The 14,469-nt window shown below is 39.8% G+C and overlaps 1 protein-coding gene across 3 annotated transcripts in view; it reads right to left on the minus strand.

The window, feature by feature from the left end:
• The window catches only part of exd3 (exonuclease 3'-5' domain containing 3), a 39,125-nt gene extending 24,881 nt beyond the window's left edge, over window positions 1–14,244 (minus strand). Inside the window, exons 1-19 of one of the 3 annotated variants that reach the window (XM_053865619.1) lie at window positions 13,952–14,244; window positions 12,885–12,954; window positions 9,503–9,567; window positions 8,568–8,729; window positions 8,286–8,471; window positions 7,938–7,991; window positions 7,727–7,866; window positions 7,554–7,660; window positions 7,412–7,485; window positions 5,230–5,268; window positions 4,987–5,153; window positions 4,442–4,589; window positions 4,166–4,364; window positions 3,971–4,080; window positions 3,646–3,829; window positions 3,390–3,553; window positions 2,887–3,105; window positions 2,745–2,798; window positions 2,538–2,669 (exon numbers count right to left, since the gene is read on the minus strand). In XM_053865619.1, coding sequence (XP_053721594.1) covers window positions 2,538–2,669; window positions 2,745–2,798; window positions 2,887–3,105; window positions 3,390–3,553; window positions 3,646–3,829; window positions 3,971–4,080; window positions 4,166–4,364; window positions 4,442–4,589; window positions 4,987–5,153; window positions 5,230–5,268; window positions 7,412–7,485; window positions 7,554–7,660; window positions 7,727–7,866; window positions 7,938–7,991; window positions 8,286–8,471; window positions 8,568–8,729; window positions 9,503–9,567; window positions 12,885–12,912 — 2,232 coding nt within the window. In that variant the 5' untranslated portion in view covers window positions 12,913–12,954; window positions 13,952–14,244. The remainder of the gene's footprint in view (window positions 1–2,537; window positions 2,670–2,744; window positions 2,799–2,886; window positions 3,106–3,389; window positions 3,554–3,645; window positions 3,830–3,970; window positions 4,081–4,165; window positions 4,365–4,441; window positions 4,590–4,986; window positions 5,154–5,229; window positions 5,269–7,411; window positions 7,486–7,553; window positions 7,661–7,726; window positions 7,867–7,937; window positions 7,992–8,285; window positions 8,472–8,567; window positions 8,730–9,502; window positions 9,568–12,884; window positions 12,955–13,951) is intronic. The other 2 variants (XM_053865610.1, XM_053865629.1) reach the window with 2 other exon arrangements.
• Between the last annotated feature and the right edge of the window lie 225 nt (window positions 14,245–14,469).

Raw genomic sequence — 14,469 nt, forward strand, 5'->3', positions numbered from 1 at the left:
AAGTTATGACATTCGAGAGAGCAATGAGACGGTCCTGTTTGACCGCAGCTATTAGAGCAGAGGCTAAGGTTTCCTCCGGACCAATCACAGCAGAGTAGGCCTGGCTGAGAAAACAATGTTTCAGTTCACGGTAAAAGCGTTGTTGATGCACGTTGTGTACTGTCAATATTTCAAATCATAGAGAATTTTGTGCAGACACATACTGCTGTGTTCAATGCGGCTCCAATATCATTTTAAAAGACACTGAAATAGCCAGATTAGTTCCTCTTTAACAAAGGGGAAGTGGGATCATTTCATTTTAACTGAAATGTGCTTGTGAAACTAGCTAGGAGCTAGGAGAACAATAGAGTGCATTTTATGTTCTACATTACTGCAAGTTGTTGATTCTGGGGTTGACGGGTCCCACGTGATTCGAGATTTCAATTCTAGCATTTATTTCTCGGTTCATTGAGACAGAAATAAAGGCACTCAACACAACTGGCATCTCCATACTGCAATCTGTTTGAAACATTAAAGAGCTCCTTTACCCTCCACAGCCTGATAGCATGGTCATTAGTAATGTACAAAAGGAGAGAATCAAAGATTCACCATCAGACAACAAAATTGGTCAACATTGCCTGGGTGGGCTGTGGAGGAGGCCAGCAAGAGAAGCCCCTACAATCTGCAGCTCAAGTGCCGAGTTTGTATGAGGTTAAAATTGAAGTTTAAATTGAAGCGACAAATGACTTGTCGCTGAACACAGCTTTTAAATGTAAAATAAACATATGTCACAAACAAATGTGTGAACTCATGTTTTGTGTTAGGTACTGCTTTTCAACAGAAAGATGAGATCAAAATACTGATCTAATAATTTTCAAAAAATAATTTTCAGCTCACACACAAATACACTCATTGTGAATTAATCTTGGGTTCAACCTCTACACTTCACAATGTTGCTCCTGGACCACATACTTCATAATACTGATCTGACCTATTTCAAAAGAACAGGGCTGATGTCAATTAGTATGAGGCAATTAATCTAAAGCTGAAAATACACACAAGTCACAAAATCCCAGTATCACAAAGTTAATCTCAAAATTAGTATCACAAAGTTAGTCACTTTTGAATATCCGTCCTGCTGGAACTGACCAAAATGGGATCCAGAATTCATGGCAAAGTTTAAACAAAGGACTCATACGTTCAATGACTTCACACTTGTGACCTTCTTCCCTCCAACACCACATATGAGTGCACAACAGAGAGTTGCAAAACCACAGCTCCCCTAAGTACTCTCACACCTATGAGAGGAGATGGCCCTCACACTTCCAGAGCCACTGGTCTAGACGTCACCTTTGCCCATGCTATGGCTATCACCTATCAAAGTCACTTCCCTTGTAGGAAATAGTCGGGAGTCACCCACATTAAGTACAGTTAAGTGTGGCACCATTTGGCCGCTGGTTGCCAGGCAGATGTTAAGCATGCTTAATGTGTTTAGAAAAGTAGGTTACAACGAGGTGGTCCAAATTTTTTACATTTTTAAGCTGTCACAAATGCAGCAAGCATTGCATTATCTTGACACATTTTGGACCCCCTACTAAGAGTAAGCAAGAACACCCAAGTTAGAAAATGATACCCCCTTCCAATCACCACTGACACCACAGAGAAACAAAAACAGCCACCCATGAGGACATCTGCAGTCAGGCTTCATAAACCAAGTTGATCCTGCACAATGAACATTAAATGTTGCATGGGAATACTTTTTAGTTGTGAGGAGGAGCATGTTGGCATCCTACAAATATTTAGTGAGTTACTTTTGAATATGAAAATGGGAACAGAGTACCTTGTTCACTTCTAATTGGTCAAAATTCTGAAGGAAGGCTTTCATTCTAAAGCAATCTCTCCCCAAAGAAAAACAGTTCACACATGGATCAAGTCATAGTGAAATTCAAAGTCACCTTTTGCCGTCATGCCTAGGGAGAACAAATGCTTTATCATACCACGTGGCTAAGATGGCAGTTTTTCTTCATTATTACACACAGAAAAGCTTTATTAAGAAAATTAAAGTCTTCTACATCGCTACATTTTTTTACACACATATTCGCTCCAGAACCCTGTCAGATACACAAACCCTCTTCCACAAGCTCTGACTGATTCATGGCTGGATTTTTTTTCTCCACAGGGAAGAACCAGAAAGGATGCTAATTAGACACTGCATGGCCTCAAATTGCTGGCTTCAAAGTGAAAGTCCAGAGGGTTCATTTTCCCCATGTTCATCACCTTCTCACTGAAGAGAAGAGGCTGAAAGCTAAGTGGGCTCCTTACGTAGATTCTTGTATATTTTGTATATCATTGTAGATATTTGTATATCCATGCATATTGACTTTCATTAAAGAAAGAATTTCAAAATTACACACTATACGAAACTAGCACCGTCAAAACCCCTTGGTCAAAGAGGTACCTTTGCACTGGAGAAATGTTTTGTGTTATGAAATCCTGAACATTGCAAATAACAAGGTTTCCACAAAATAAGACAGAAAAAAGCTGTTGACCAGTCTTACCTGGCAGCGGCTGAATATATCATTGGTGGTCAACTGGACATTGAAGTGTTTCAGCACTCGAACAGCCTGATCTTTGGCCTTTTCAGAACAGTCAAGTGACAGACAGCGACCCTCGCCAACCTGAGACCTCAACTACAGGTTTGCCAAAAATGATGAGAGAATGTGTGTAGTTAATGCACTTCAACAGTTATGAGAAGCATAACTTACACTCTGATAAGGTTGTCCGCATGTTAGAATGACTCGGTCTTCAGCCTGCGCCAACTGACATGCAAAAGATTTGGATTGAAAAGACAACGTTTTTCAATAGAGTTTTACTGATGTGGAGCTGATTTGATTGTGTGCAACTCACATTGGCAGCTACTCTGTGATCATCATTATTCTCCAGCATGACCACATCGACGCCTAAGCAGCGCAGGTATCTTCCCAGTCCTTGTAGCATGTTGTCACACACCACCCTCAACTGTTGGGGACTCAGTGGGGGGTGTTCTTCTGAGGGCTTCTTACCACACAGGAGGTCTTTCTCCCTGTGGTTGTGAGGGGGACTGACCCATTGAGCCCCCTGACATTCCTAAATGGACAGAGACAATAATGTGATACTTAACTGATCCCTGCAGGGGGATTTTCTATTCACTTGCAGCACTTGTGAAGCACAAAACTGCACCCCCGGAGCTGACAGGGTCTCAGAGTGCCGTGGTCGAACTTAATTGTTCCTTTTTTTGGGGGGGGGTCTGTGATGTAGTCTCCCCCCCCCCATCCTTTTTTTTTTATTTAAAATTATATATTTTTGTATCTTGAAAGAAGACGACCAAGTAGTCTGTTAGAAACTACAAATGAAATGTGATAGCCACTGACCTCTTCGCTCCTCTCTTCTTTCAGTTGCTTGGCTTGTTTTTGGTTTTTGTCTTTGGCCTTTGGTGGGTTGGCAGAGATAATGCTCAGGTCAGCTGGCAGCCCAAAGTGCAAGGGGTTGCTCGAGAGGACAGAATACACATCCAGCAAGCAATAGGCATCTGCCACTAGATGGAAACCAATAACAGAAGACTGATTATGAACACCTTTATTTACAGAGCAATGACAATTTCTGGCATTTTTACAGTTCATATCTTACCTGCGTATCTTATTTGACTGGTGCGCAAGGGACGTTTCTCCCAGTGGGATAACTGCTCTGTTTTGTCCAGAGGTTTTCCGAGCACCTGAAGCACCAAAAGACTCAGTCCTTTCTCTGAAGAACCCTCTCCCACCAGCACCGGCCTGGATCCGTTTGGACTCATTTTAGGCTTCCGAAATTTTATCTGAGTGAGACAATTGGAATTAATGGTCACCTTAAAACATAGGTTTTGAATTGAGATTAAACATCTTAATACACATCTCTAGTCAGAGAATCACATGCCATATCAATTGAAAAGTTTGCAAAAGAGGAGAACAGATGTTACCTTTTTATGAATGTGAAGTAGATCAATCAGCCCCATAATTTTAATCGGCTGCTCTAAAACACTTTGCCATGTGGCCATTAGACATTTGAGATCTCCTGCAACACCATACCCTAAACACAACAATTTTTACACACAACAATGATGTTAATGGTCTCAAATTAAGAAAATTACAGAGAGGTTATTTTGAATGCATACCCAGTTTAATGACAGTGGGATCAGAAAACAAATCTTGTATCAGACTTATGACATCTTGGTGTTTCGACAGTCCCTTTGTACTCAGGTCCAATAAGAAAACCTGGTCAGGTACAGCCAGTTGTATGAGGGAAACTTTCTCCTCTGTGAGGCAGCCAAACGTCGGCTGCCACTCCATGTCGACCCCAACCACAACTCCTTCCTACAAAAAAAGCAAGTAAATATAAATGATTTAGTTAAATCAATCAAGAAACAAATCACTTATCGTGATAGAGCTACCTTGTGAAGAATCCTGCGACACCTCTGGAGTGAATCCAGCGTGTCGACAAAGTGAACTTTGTCTGGGCTGAGCGGAACCTGGTAAAATCTCTGACAGTGGTCGTTAGACACGATCCATGACTCTGTTTGTGACGTGTTATTTATATCTCTGACAAAAAGAAAATATGTGTAAGTTCAAGACAAATGCTGAATGTTACATTACCTGTCTCAAAGGTATTAAATCGCACAGAACAGGATTTTGTTTAAATCAAGATTACACTTAATGCTTAATGCAGAGGAAAAATACACACACACAATAAAAGTGAAGTTTAGCATATAGTGAGCCCGAGCTCATCCATACTTGGAATCGTCAACCGGTTCTTAACAATATCTGCCTTAGAGCTGCCACAGCAAGATGGAAACTCACATTTTACCTCTTCTATATTAACTAATTGGAAAGTAAGAACATATGTATAGTACGAGTGTATAGTAATGTATAGTACGAGTAGTAATGACCTTCCAAAGAAAAAGTTTTTTTTTTTTTTTTTTTTTTTTTACCAACTTACAGTAGCTCTGGTGGTAATCTGTCCTGCGCCTCCAGGACACTGAGAGGAAGTCGATGCCGGGGGATGTTGTATCTTAGGGACCACTGAGCGGCTTTCTGAGGGCTGCTGTACCTCAATAGCATCTCCACCAGCTGGATATGGATTTCTGGGTCATCTGCAGCCACGTACTATATTTCAAATATGAAACAATACAGCCAATATTTAAAAGGGTTTCTTGTTGATGATTGACTGATCAAAACGTACCTGAACAAGGTCGACCCAGTTCTCCTCCGACATACTTTTCTGAAAGAGGATGAGACATTATTTAACTAAGACACCAAATCAAGTTATGTCTATGGAAAATACAGAGGAAAATACACATAAATAAAAAGCCATACAGATCTATTTGACAGCTGACATTACACAATAACTACCCAAGTGTTCAGAGACAAGGACATGCATTAACTGGAGCAGACTAAAAGGAAACAGGAAAAAAGAAAACGAAAGTGTGTGTGAAAGAAACCAGATGAAAAATCTCAATGGGTTCTTTTCATGATTGTGACCTTTAATAGCTATTTTACATATAAAAACCAAACAGGCCTTCGAATAAATTATTAAAATAATTTCCTGGTTCCTGTATATAAATACACACTACCACATCAGAGGTTCGGTTGGCCGCAGCCACCACTAATATAATAATTCCCCTGAATCTCAAGTGCTTCCTTCTGCTCTTGTTTTTTGGAAATTGAACCCATCCTCCCTCATTAAACGTGCCAATGCTCCAGCTGTTTCCAGTTTATGTTGGGTTGGAAGAAATTCAATAAATCTCTCCAAGTAATTAAAAGTGGAAATATGCATAATTAAAACCAGAAATTCAGCTGAGATCAGTGTAACACACTTTTTGCAACAGTTCTTACACAATGAGGTTTGCCTTTGAAAGAGAACAGCCTGTTCCTTTGAAAGATAAATGCACATGTCAGCTGGACTTGAATTTATATCCAATTGCAAGGAAACCTGCACAAAATAGCGCAAAAACTATTTGAATTACAATCATTTCTGCACTAGAAACAGACTTACTGATGACAACATAGTCTCTTTAAAACTAAACACTTGGATTACACGTAGCTAACCTATATTCGTACTGCATATTGTGCTGTACCGAATAACATTACATTACATTTTGGGTTATTTTTTTAGTTAATAACCCAAAATGTTGTTTGCTACCACTCATGCAGCAAACAACAATCTTGGCTACACTTCTTTTTTTCCTCATACAAATAAAAGGACCACTCGCGTCATGAAATATGCTCCTTTCATAATGTTTATTAACGTCTCCAATCTAGTTCCACTCTCCAAAATGTACTGAACTGCACTCCTCAGTAAACGTCCAGGAGTGGTTTGCACAACTACAATGGCACACACATTACATTTGTGGTCAAAGCAGCAATTTTATCGAATCACTTGGACAGCCTAGACCTCCAACTGGCAGCTTATGTACACCCATGAGAGGAATATTTTTACCCAGTGTGACAACATTTATTTTATTGATTTAATGCAACAGTTCAGCGCAGTTGCCTTCAAAAGACTGGACCCCGTTGGTAATCTGGAACCCCAGCAAAATGTAACCTTGTTCCTTGTCCCATTATCAGTATTCCACAAAAACTGCATTTAAATCTGTTCCTCCATTTCTGAGACGGCAGCAGACAGAGGGATGAACACAGACGATCACATAACATACTTGGCAGAGGCAATAAAAGACACTCTACCCTTAAAGCGCTGCAGTCGCAACGTTCCGACAAGCAAAATAGGGGCGCTTCAATAAGACAAGCAGCAAATATGGAGCCTAACATTGTTACTATTTTACACAAATATAAGACAGGCACCTGTAACTTTAATGTAATATTTTATATATATCCTTAAAGAGGATGTCCAGTTGTACAGTGAAACAGACACTAGCAATGCTTCCGCACATAGTGAAAGCACGGTGACGGTCCACAAGCAGTGCATACTGGAGCTGATGCTTTGCTTCACTGGACCAGGGGACGTGGTGGAGGCATAGTCAATACAAAGCAATGCTTATTGGGAATGTGGAAAAATCCGGGAGAACACCGTAGAAGCCACAGTACACGGTAAATACCGGTGGAAGCAGCAGTGGTGTTAATGGTCCCGCTGTGATAATGCCCAGACGTCACTTGGATCGCAAAAACATCTGTAAAAGTTATGTAATTCTCTATGGCCGCAGCGCGGTGAGGTCATAATACACTCATTTGATGTGTAAATTTCCTCCCATCGCAAATTTCCCTCCATTATGCAGATTTTTCCCTTTCATAGCCTGCCTTCATCACCATTTTCAAGCCACAGCGTGATATCAAAGTAGAATATTTCATTAAAACAAAAACTCAATTAGATGACTTAGTTTTTTTATGACTGCTTTTGGACAACTTACCTCCCCAAATCTCCTATACATTAGAAAGCGCAGCGACGTCTCTCGTCTCTTGTGCAGAGCGTTGGGACACAGGTCTGCATCAACAAAAATCACTTATCATGCCATTCAACAATTTCATCATTTTCTGTTCTTCACCACAAACCTGGATCAATTTTAAACTTCTCCATCAGTCGCAAGACATGTTTGGTCAAGACTTTGGACTCGATTGCACCCATGTTGTGCTTCGACAGAGAGAGACGAGGATATCGCCTGGGGCCAGAAAAATAGATTAGTCCAGCTACCAAGTGTTTATTTGCCGGATCAGATTCATCATACGTTACTAAATCCTGCGCGCAGAAGTAAGAGTGGCACCAGGAGTCTAGCAGCATAACCAGCTGTTTTTCCAGGTGTTCGTGTCCTGTGACAAATTCCTCGGCCAGTGACATCTTATTGTGCAGGATAAGTGGGACACACACCTTGAAACAAATACACTGAGTGTTGAGCCTTCTTTTTAAAGTAGATCCAATTGCAGGCATGAATCTCTTACCTCTTCCAAATTGAGTTCTTCCTGCAGATTTAACTTCATACCAAGTATGGCTGCCTATGACGGTACGAAGTACAGTGCGTCAGTATCATTAAAAGGAGGTTAAAGAAGGTTAAAACTGTCAAATTCCTTGCTCCATTAGCCAAGACTAAAGATAAATATGTAAGCATACATTTTGCGTAATAGAGGTTTTACACCTGAACCAGTTCTATTGGATGTGCATGGCTCATTTACATCTCCATAACAGAAAAACACAATACAATTTTGTGATGGATCAAATCCTACACTACATGTAATAAAATCTAGAGCAGCTCATTTTTACAGCTTAATTAACTTCAGCATAGAACTCACCTCTTTGTAACACTTCAGAGCCTGCAGCTGTACAATATGTTGGTAGAGAGGGGCAGGATCCAGAGTTGTGAGTTGAAATATCGAGATGACTGCATCAATGTAGTTGTTATGCTTATCCGTCAGAAGAGCAAGAGCCCGAATCTGCAGGGCTGAAGCATGTGGCTTTGGTAGTGAGCTCAGCGTTACCTAAGGATGTGATTGAAAATGCAATAAATGAGTATCAAAATGCCTACTGCGGTAGCCTTTCAAAGGGAATTTACTATGGACGTATATTAACTCTACCTGTGGATTTTCTTCCATCCATTTTTTAAATTGTATCAGAACACGAAGACCCAGAGTCTGGCTTCGACCTTGCTGTTTGCCCGGGCTGCTTTCAAGAACGGTAAGCAGGGTCTCAAGAGGATCACGCTGCTTTGAAAATTCTTCGAGGATGACCCGATCCAGCTGCAGCGCAAGCAGAGATTACAAAGTTTAACAGTGAGACACAATGTCATAAAAATCTTTATATTTATAGTTCATTTGATGTTGTGAGTGCAGAATGTCGAGCTGTCTAGTTATTAAGTCTAAATTATTATTTATAGTTATTCATTTTGTTCTTCTGGCATAAAAAGAAAAAAAGAGCTAGTTTCACCTCTCAAATGGCAGAACTGTTACAGTCTGACAGGGTTACTTTCTAAATATTAAAATAAAACTAGAATTCACAAACTGCCATCACAGTCATGAGAGAAACTTTAAGGTAAATTCTGAACAGTGATGCATGCCTGACGAAATAGTTCCGTAATCAAATATGAAGCACTACTAGTGACACAGTGACCTTTGGCATAATTCTGACTAGAAGTGCGGATGAAAATGTGGGCTGTGTGAACTGGCAGGAGGCGAATATAATATCTGTGTGAGAATTCATGGTGCTGGATCTTAATTTGCAAAACAGATGTCATCCACTCAACATCCTTCTCACTGAAATCTCAAGTTCATTCAGTGCAGCGCAAATTCCTTCCTTCCTACTGACAGACACTCACTCTGGTTTCCTCATTAACAGACACGGTCACGCACACATACACACACTTCCAAGCTTTCGCTCTCTCTCTCTTTCTTGTGTTCCTTCCTGTGCAAGTGCCTGGTCCAGACACAAAATCGCTTCATCTTTTTACCTATGCAAACACCCACATGCAGTATTGCATGTCAGGAATAAGACATGCTGTGAAAGTGACTCTTACCATCTGCAGGTCTTTCTGGGCCCATAGTTCCAACAGTTTATCAGCTAACGCACTTGAGCTAAGACCTGGGGAAATAATACAGCTGTTAGTGGTCTACCTGGCCAAAAGGTGCATATGCTATAGTGTAAATAGCGTCACCAGTGCTGTGAGGATGTGATGCAGATGCAGTTTTAAAATGACATGTTTTTGTTTTACCTTTAAATTAAAGTGTATTCATCAAAGCATTATTTAAATCCTAGTCATAAATAGCAATATTGCAAATAAAAGTTGCACAGAGGAGCTGCATCTTATTATCAGTCAGGAAAAACATTTGCTCCTAATCTTATTGCCGGTTGTCATTTCTTCCACTAATCTAAATAAGATGAAGAAACAAGGTTTTAAAATACAAATTCAAATCATTTCAACTGCAGATGAAGATGTGACTGAAGTTGAGATTAAATATATCAAATTTCTTTATCTTCAGAGTCACCTCTCTCATGCAGTTGTTAAAATAATGAATGAAACATTATTTATGTAGCACAAAACATCAGGAAATGTTGAAGATAAACACATAAGCCATCTGAAAGTCCCCCACTTCATTGATGGCCCCAGGTTCGATGGCCCCTAGTGAGGAGATAAAAGTAGTATTTTGGCACATAAGAATTGAATAAATAATAAAACTTCCATAAATGTATTACGAAACAGTTTATATAAAAGCCACTCAAAAATATGGGTCTTTAGTTAAAAATATCAACCTGTCAGCAGTCCTCACCCAAGGAACAATCAAGAGATGACTGACTGAGGACTGGAAGCTGCCAGAGGGCTTTAAGTAAATCAGATAAAGAGCCAGACCATTAAGGTGTTTATACATCAATAAAAGGACCTCAAAATCCATGCTGAAGAAAGAGATTACAGAGATTTTTATATTGGTGTCATGTGGTGTAAATGTGCTTCACATGGATGAAGACAGTATCGGTTATCCTCGATACAGGGCTCAGTGTGGCAATGACTGTTTGACATTACACCAGGTTTATTTACTATTTAGGCAGGACTTGACGATTATGATTTTATTTTTTTTCTCCAAACCTCAGGAATAATGTTGAAAAAAATGTTTAGTCCTGGTTGAGCAGAAGCTCCCGGTTGCCATATTTTGATGTTTAAAATAAAATGTTTAACTACTACTACTGCCACTACTACTAGAAAAATCCTCATAAAAATGTATCCTATGTTCCTTTGATAAATGTCTTGGCGAACATTGTGTTGGGATCCCCACTTGAGTAGTAGTCCATATATTTTTTTTATGTAAAAATAAAACCTGTTTGGTTATACACATATTGATTTTGAATGAAGGGGCAATATTGGGCTAAAGGTGAACCGTATACAAGTTAAAAGGTCTTAAATAATATTTTCAAACAGGCATATAGGAGAAGCCATAACATGAAATTTAAGAGCCCAAGCTGGTGGTGTAACAGAGTTAGAAATTAGCTCTGCATTGCAGCTCAATCTGATGCCAAAAGAGAATCTCAGAGCAGATTTTTGTGGGGCTGCTTAACATGAGAAGTTCTGTGAATTTATATTGGGTTTGTCTTTGTTGTGGATATGCCCAACTAAGCTTCTTTCTGTCACTCACACCATGCCCCCCTCCCTTCCTCCTTCCCAGGGCTGGTTTTCCTGTTCGTCGCACCCTCCCTGCAATAGGCTCTCGATTTTGTCTCGGATTTCCCCAGGAAAGGGCTATGTGGTGTTCATGGTGTAAAAAATACAGCCTTCCTGATGCACAGCCTGGGAAAGCAGAGCGGGAGACCTCTCTTTCACTCAACGTTGACCTCTTTCTTCTCCGTAATGATGCCATAGCTTAAGAATCTTCTTTAACAAACATACACTTTTAAATCACATTAATGTCGTCAATGTTTCATTGTTTAAAAAGTATTTCATTTACAAATCACTATAAATATTTCTAATTGGGTGTTAAAAGGCTACATCTGTATTTGTTCACAGCCTGCAGCTTTGGGAAATAGATTGCAGATAGCAGCGCAGCCCGATGTGACAGGATTTGGGAACAGAAGTAAACTACTTCTGCATCTTGCTAATCATCATTGAGGGGGGTGAGTGATGGACGAAAGTATGACTGCTGCAAATTGTGAATAAAAAGAAACAAATACTTGTTGGTGAGAGTGAAGTGACTGGCTTTTTGTGTTTCCACTTTTCCAGGAATGTGTCAAGTCAGTGGTGCAACCAAAACCAATTTCTACTGTCACAACACTTTTTTTAACCACTAAAATCCAACAGTACAATTCACAAAGTGGCATGGAAGGTAATTTAGCTCCTTTTAAAATCATTGACTCTCCAAACCACAATAGAGACACTTAAATTTCAGCAAAATCAGACAGCTCCGACCAGTCCAACAGCCTGTTGGCAGCCAACTGCCGAAAGAAAAGACACACAAAGATCAAGTGTGTAAATGGGGTATTCGATGTCTGCACAGCCACTACAACAGCTTCAGTGTGACTTGGCAGCAGTTCTGCAAGTAGCACAATTCTGGAAGGATGCCATGACATTCCTGGACAAGTACTGCTCTCTTTTCTGGCTTTGTTTTGGGCAGTGGATATACCTTTCAACAGGTGCTCTAGCAGGGATATGGAGAGCTCTCACGGAATATGATGCTCAAGGAAAGTGAGCATGCTTGTAAAAATAATCACCTTGTCGGGACTGAAACTGACACTGTGAATTCAAATAAAGGCCGAACATTTAGAATTACACTCGTAGTTCTATTATCATACAAGGCCTAGGGGCCACCTATGGCCCTATTCCCGCACTTATGTGGCTCTCATGACGTGATAGTGAAACTATGAAACATATACCCTAAAGCCCAGCTGTGAATAACTCCCATTTTAGAATTACTATTTCAGTTCTAAATGTTTTACAACAAACATTTATTTTTCCTTCCTTCCTATATTTGTGTATAATTTCATGCATGAATTACACTATATCACTTTAATAAGAAATGGATTTTTCTCCAGTGACTGACTTCATTAAAAAGTCAAAGTGAACACACGTATGCATTTTATTACTTAGGTAATAGGAACTAATAAGGCCGCATAAGGCCGTATCAAATTAGTAGCGTAAAAAATGTATCTAAAATTAAATGTATATACCATTTCATAACCACATTTTTTCCATTATGTAATTTCCATTATTTTTCCAATAATACACTTCTTGTTCTGACACCCCCACAAAACATTCTCAGTGCATGATGCGCCCACCTCTGCCCTAAACTGTGACACCAACACTATTAAAGGCAGACATAAACCCTATATGGAACATGTGTAAACTATTGAATTGTATGTTTAAATAGCACAATTTGTGTAAAAGTGTATAACCTTTAAAATGTTCATTTACAAACCTGTTGGCCCTGGTTCAAAGTGGCTCATTTCTGACCAATGGGTGGCGATGTTGTCCCCTGCAGAAGAAGACTATAAATCAGTCTAGTAAATCACTGTAAAGCCAATTTCACTGTGTATGTTCGCTGGATAGCTGCACCATAAGCACTGATGCAAAACACAGTGGTAAACATGGGCATCATTGCAAATCAAACCAGAGAATGTTGGCACTCTTCCTCAGGGGTTCTGACAGCTGTCTATCTGAACCACCACACACATTTTCACTAGTGTCAGCGACACTGGTAGGGTAGACTTGATTTGGATGACAAGGACCAAAGAAACCTACTTTGAAGGGGAAATCAGACTAGCACTGTATAACTTCTCATTTCACTGTAACTCGAGAAGAGGGAACAATTTGAGAAAAATGTTATCCACTGTACTATGATTCTGCATCGACCTTTCAAACCAAAAAAATACGCACAGTATAAATGGTTTCTTAAAACTTACAAATAAATAATACTAACCAGAGATAGTCATCTTACATAAACAAAGTGAGCTAGTGAAGAGCAACAAACTCACATCTAGGTTATTTGCACACAGCTGGCTGTGAAACCTGATTTTAGTCTGAGAGCGTTTTTTTCTCCTGCTTTCCAGCCTGGTTCTTGTCTGGCTGTCTGTCTGCCTGCAGACTCCAAGGGCTGATCCTGACTTTCATCACTAACCCTACAGCTGGATTAGTTTCAGAAGTGAGACGTAACAGCTGCATACACTTCTTGACCTAGTCCTACACCGCCACCTACTGGACAATATCCTCCCTGGCATTTTTCAACACCAGCTAGCAAACGTTAGCATGTCGGAATAACCAGATTTCACACTTGTCAGGATTTCACCTCACGTCTATGTACATCAGAATGACACGCGGGTTTGTACACATTATTCATTTTAAACCAATAGCGAATTCAGTCGATGCGGTTTATTCGATTACTCGCCGCGTTCGTGCCTAGCAAAAACACAACGGATATTGACCACATTATTCACATTTATTTGTGGCACTTGTTATTAATCCTACATCGTCGGAAATAAAACTCACCTGGTAAAGATTCCTCGCTGGGGAGTTATCTCAGGCAAGCGGTTTAATTAGACTGCAAACTTTCAGATTCGCTTTAGTAAGAAACATGACATCCGTGGACTTTAACCCTGCATTTAGTCTTACGGGTTATCAATAATCCAAGGTTCAACCTTTCAATTGAATCATTGATCGATTAAAGAAATCCCAACGGTATTTAAAATGAAATCAAAAACGTACATCTTTATTTCAGCATGATTGGTCCATGGCTACAGTCATGGACTCGTTCGTGCTGCCTTCAAGACGAAACTGAGGGTAAAATTAAATTCTTAGTGCTCCGGTATAGAACTGTAGGTTGCGTCAGGGTTTGACGTAATTGTGACGAATCCTTATAAATAGGTATAGTAAATCATTATTACTTTAAACAATATCATTGCTCTCAGCTCAAACTGTATTGTTATTTGTATGCAAATAAAAATAAATTATCCATTTAGTGATGACAAAACAAATGGTTTGTTCTCTTACCAAAACTGCATACGATA

The sequence above is a fragment of the Synchiropus splendidus genome, chromosome 1, assembly GCF_027744825.2.
Source record: "Synchiropus splendidus isolate RoL2022-P1 chromosome 1, RoL_Sspl_1.0, whole genome shotgun sequence".
NCBI classification, from domain to species: Eukaryota; Metazoa; Chordata; class Actinopteri; order Syngnathiformes; family Callionymidae; genus Synchiropus; species Synchiropus splendidus.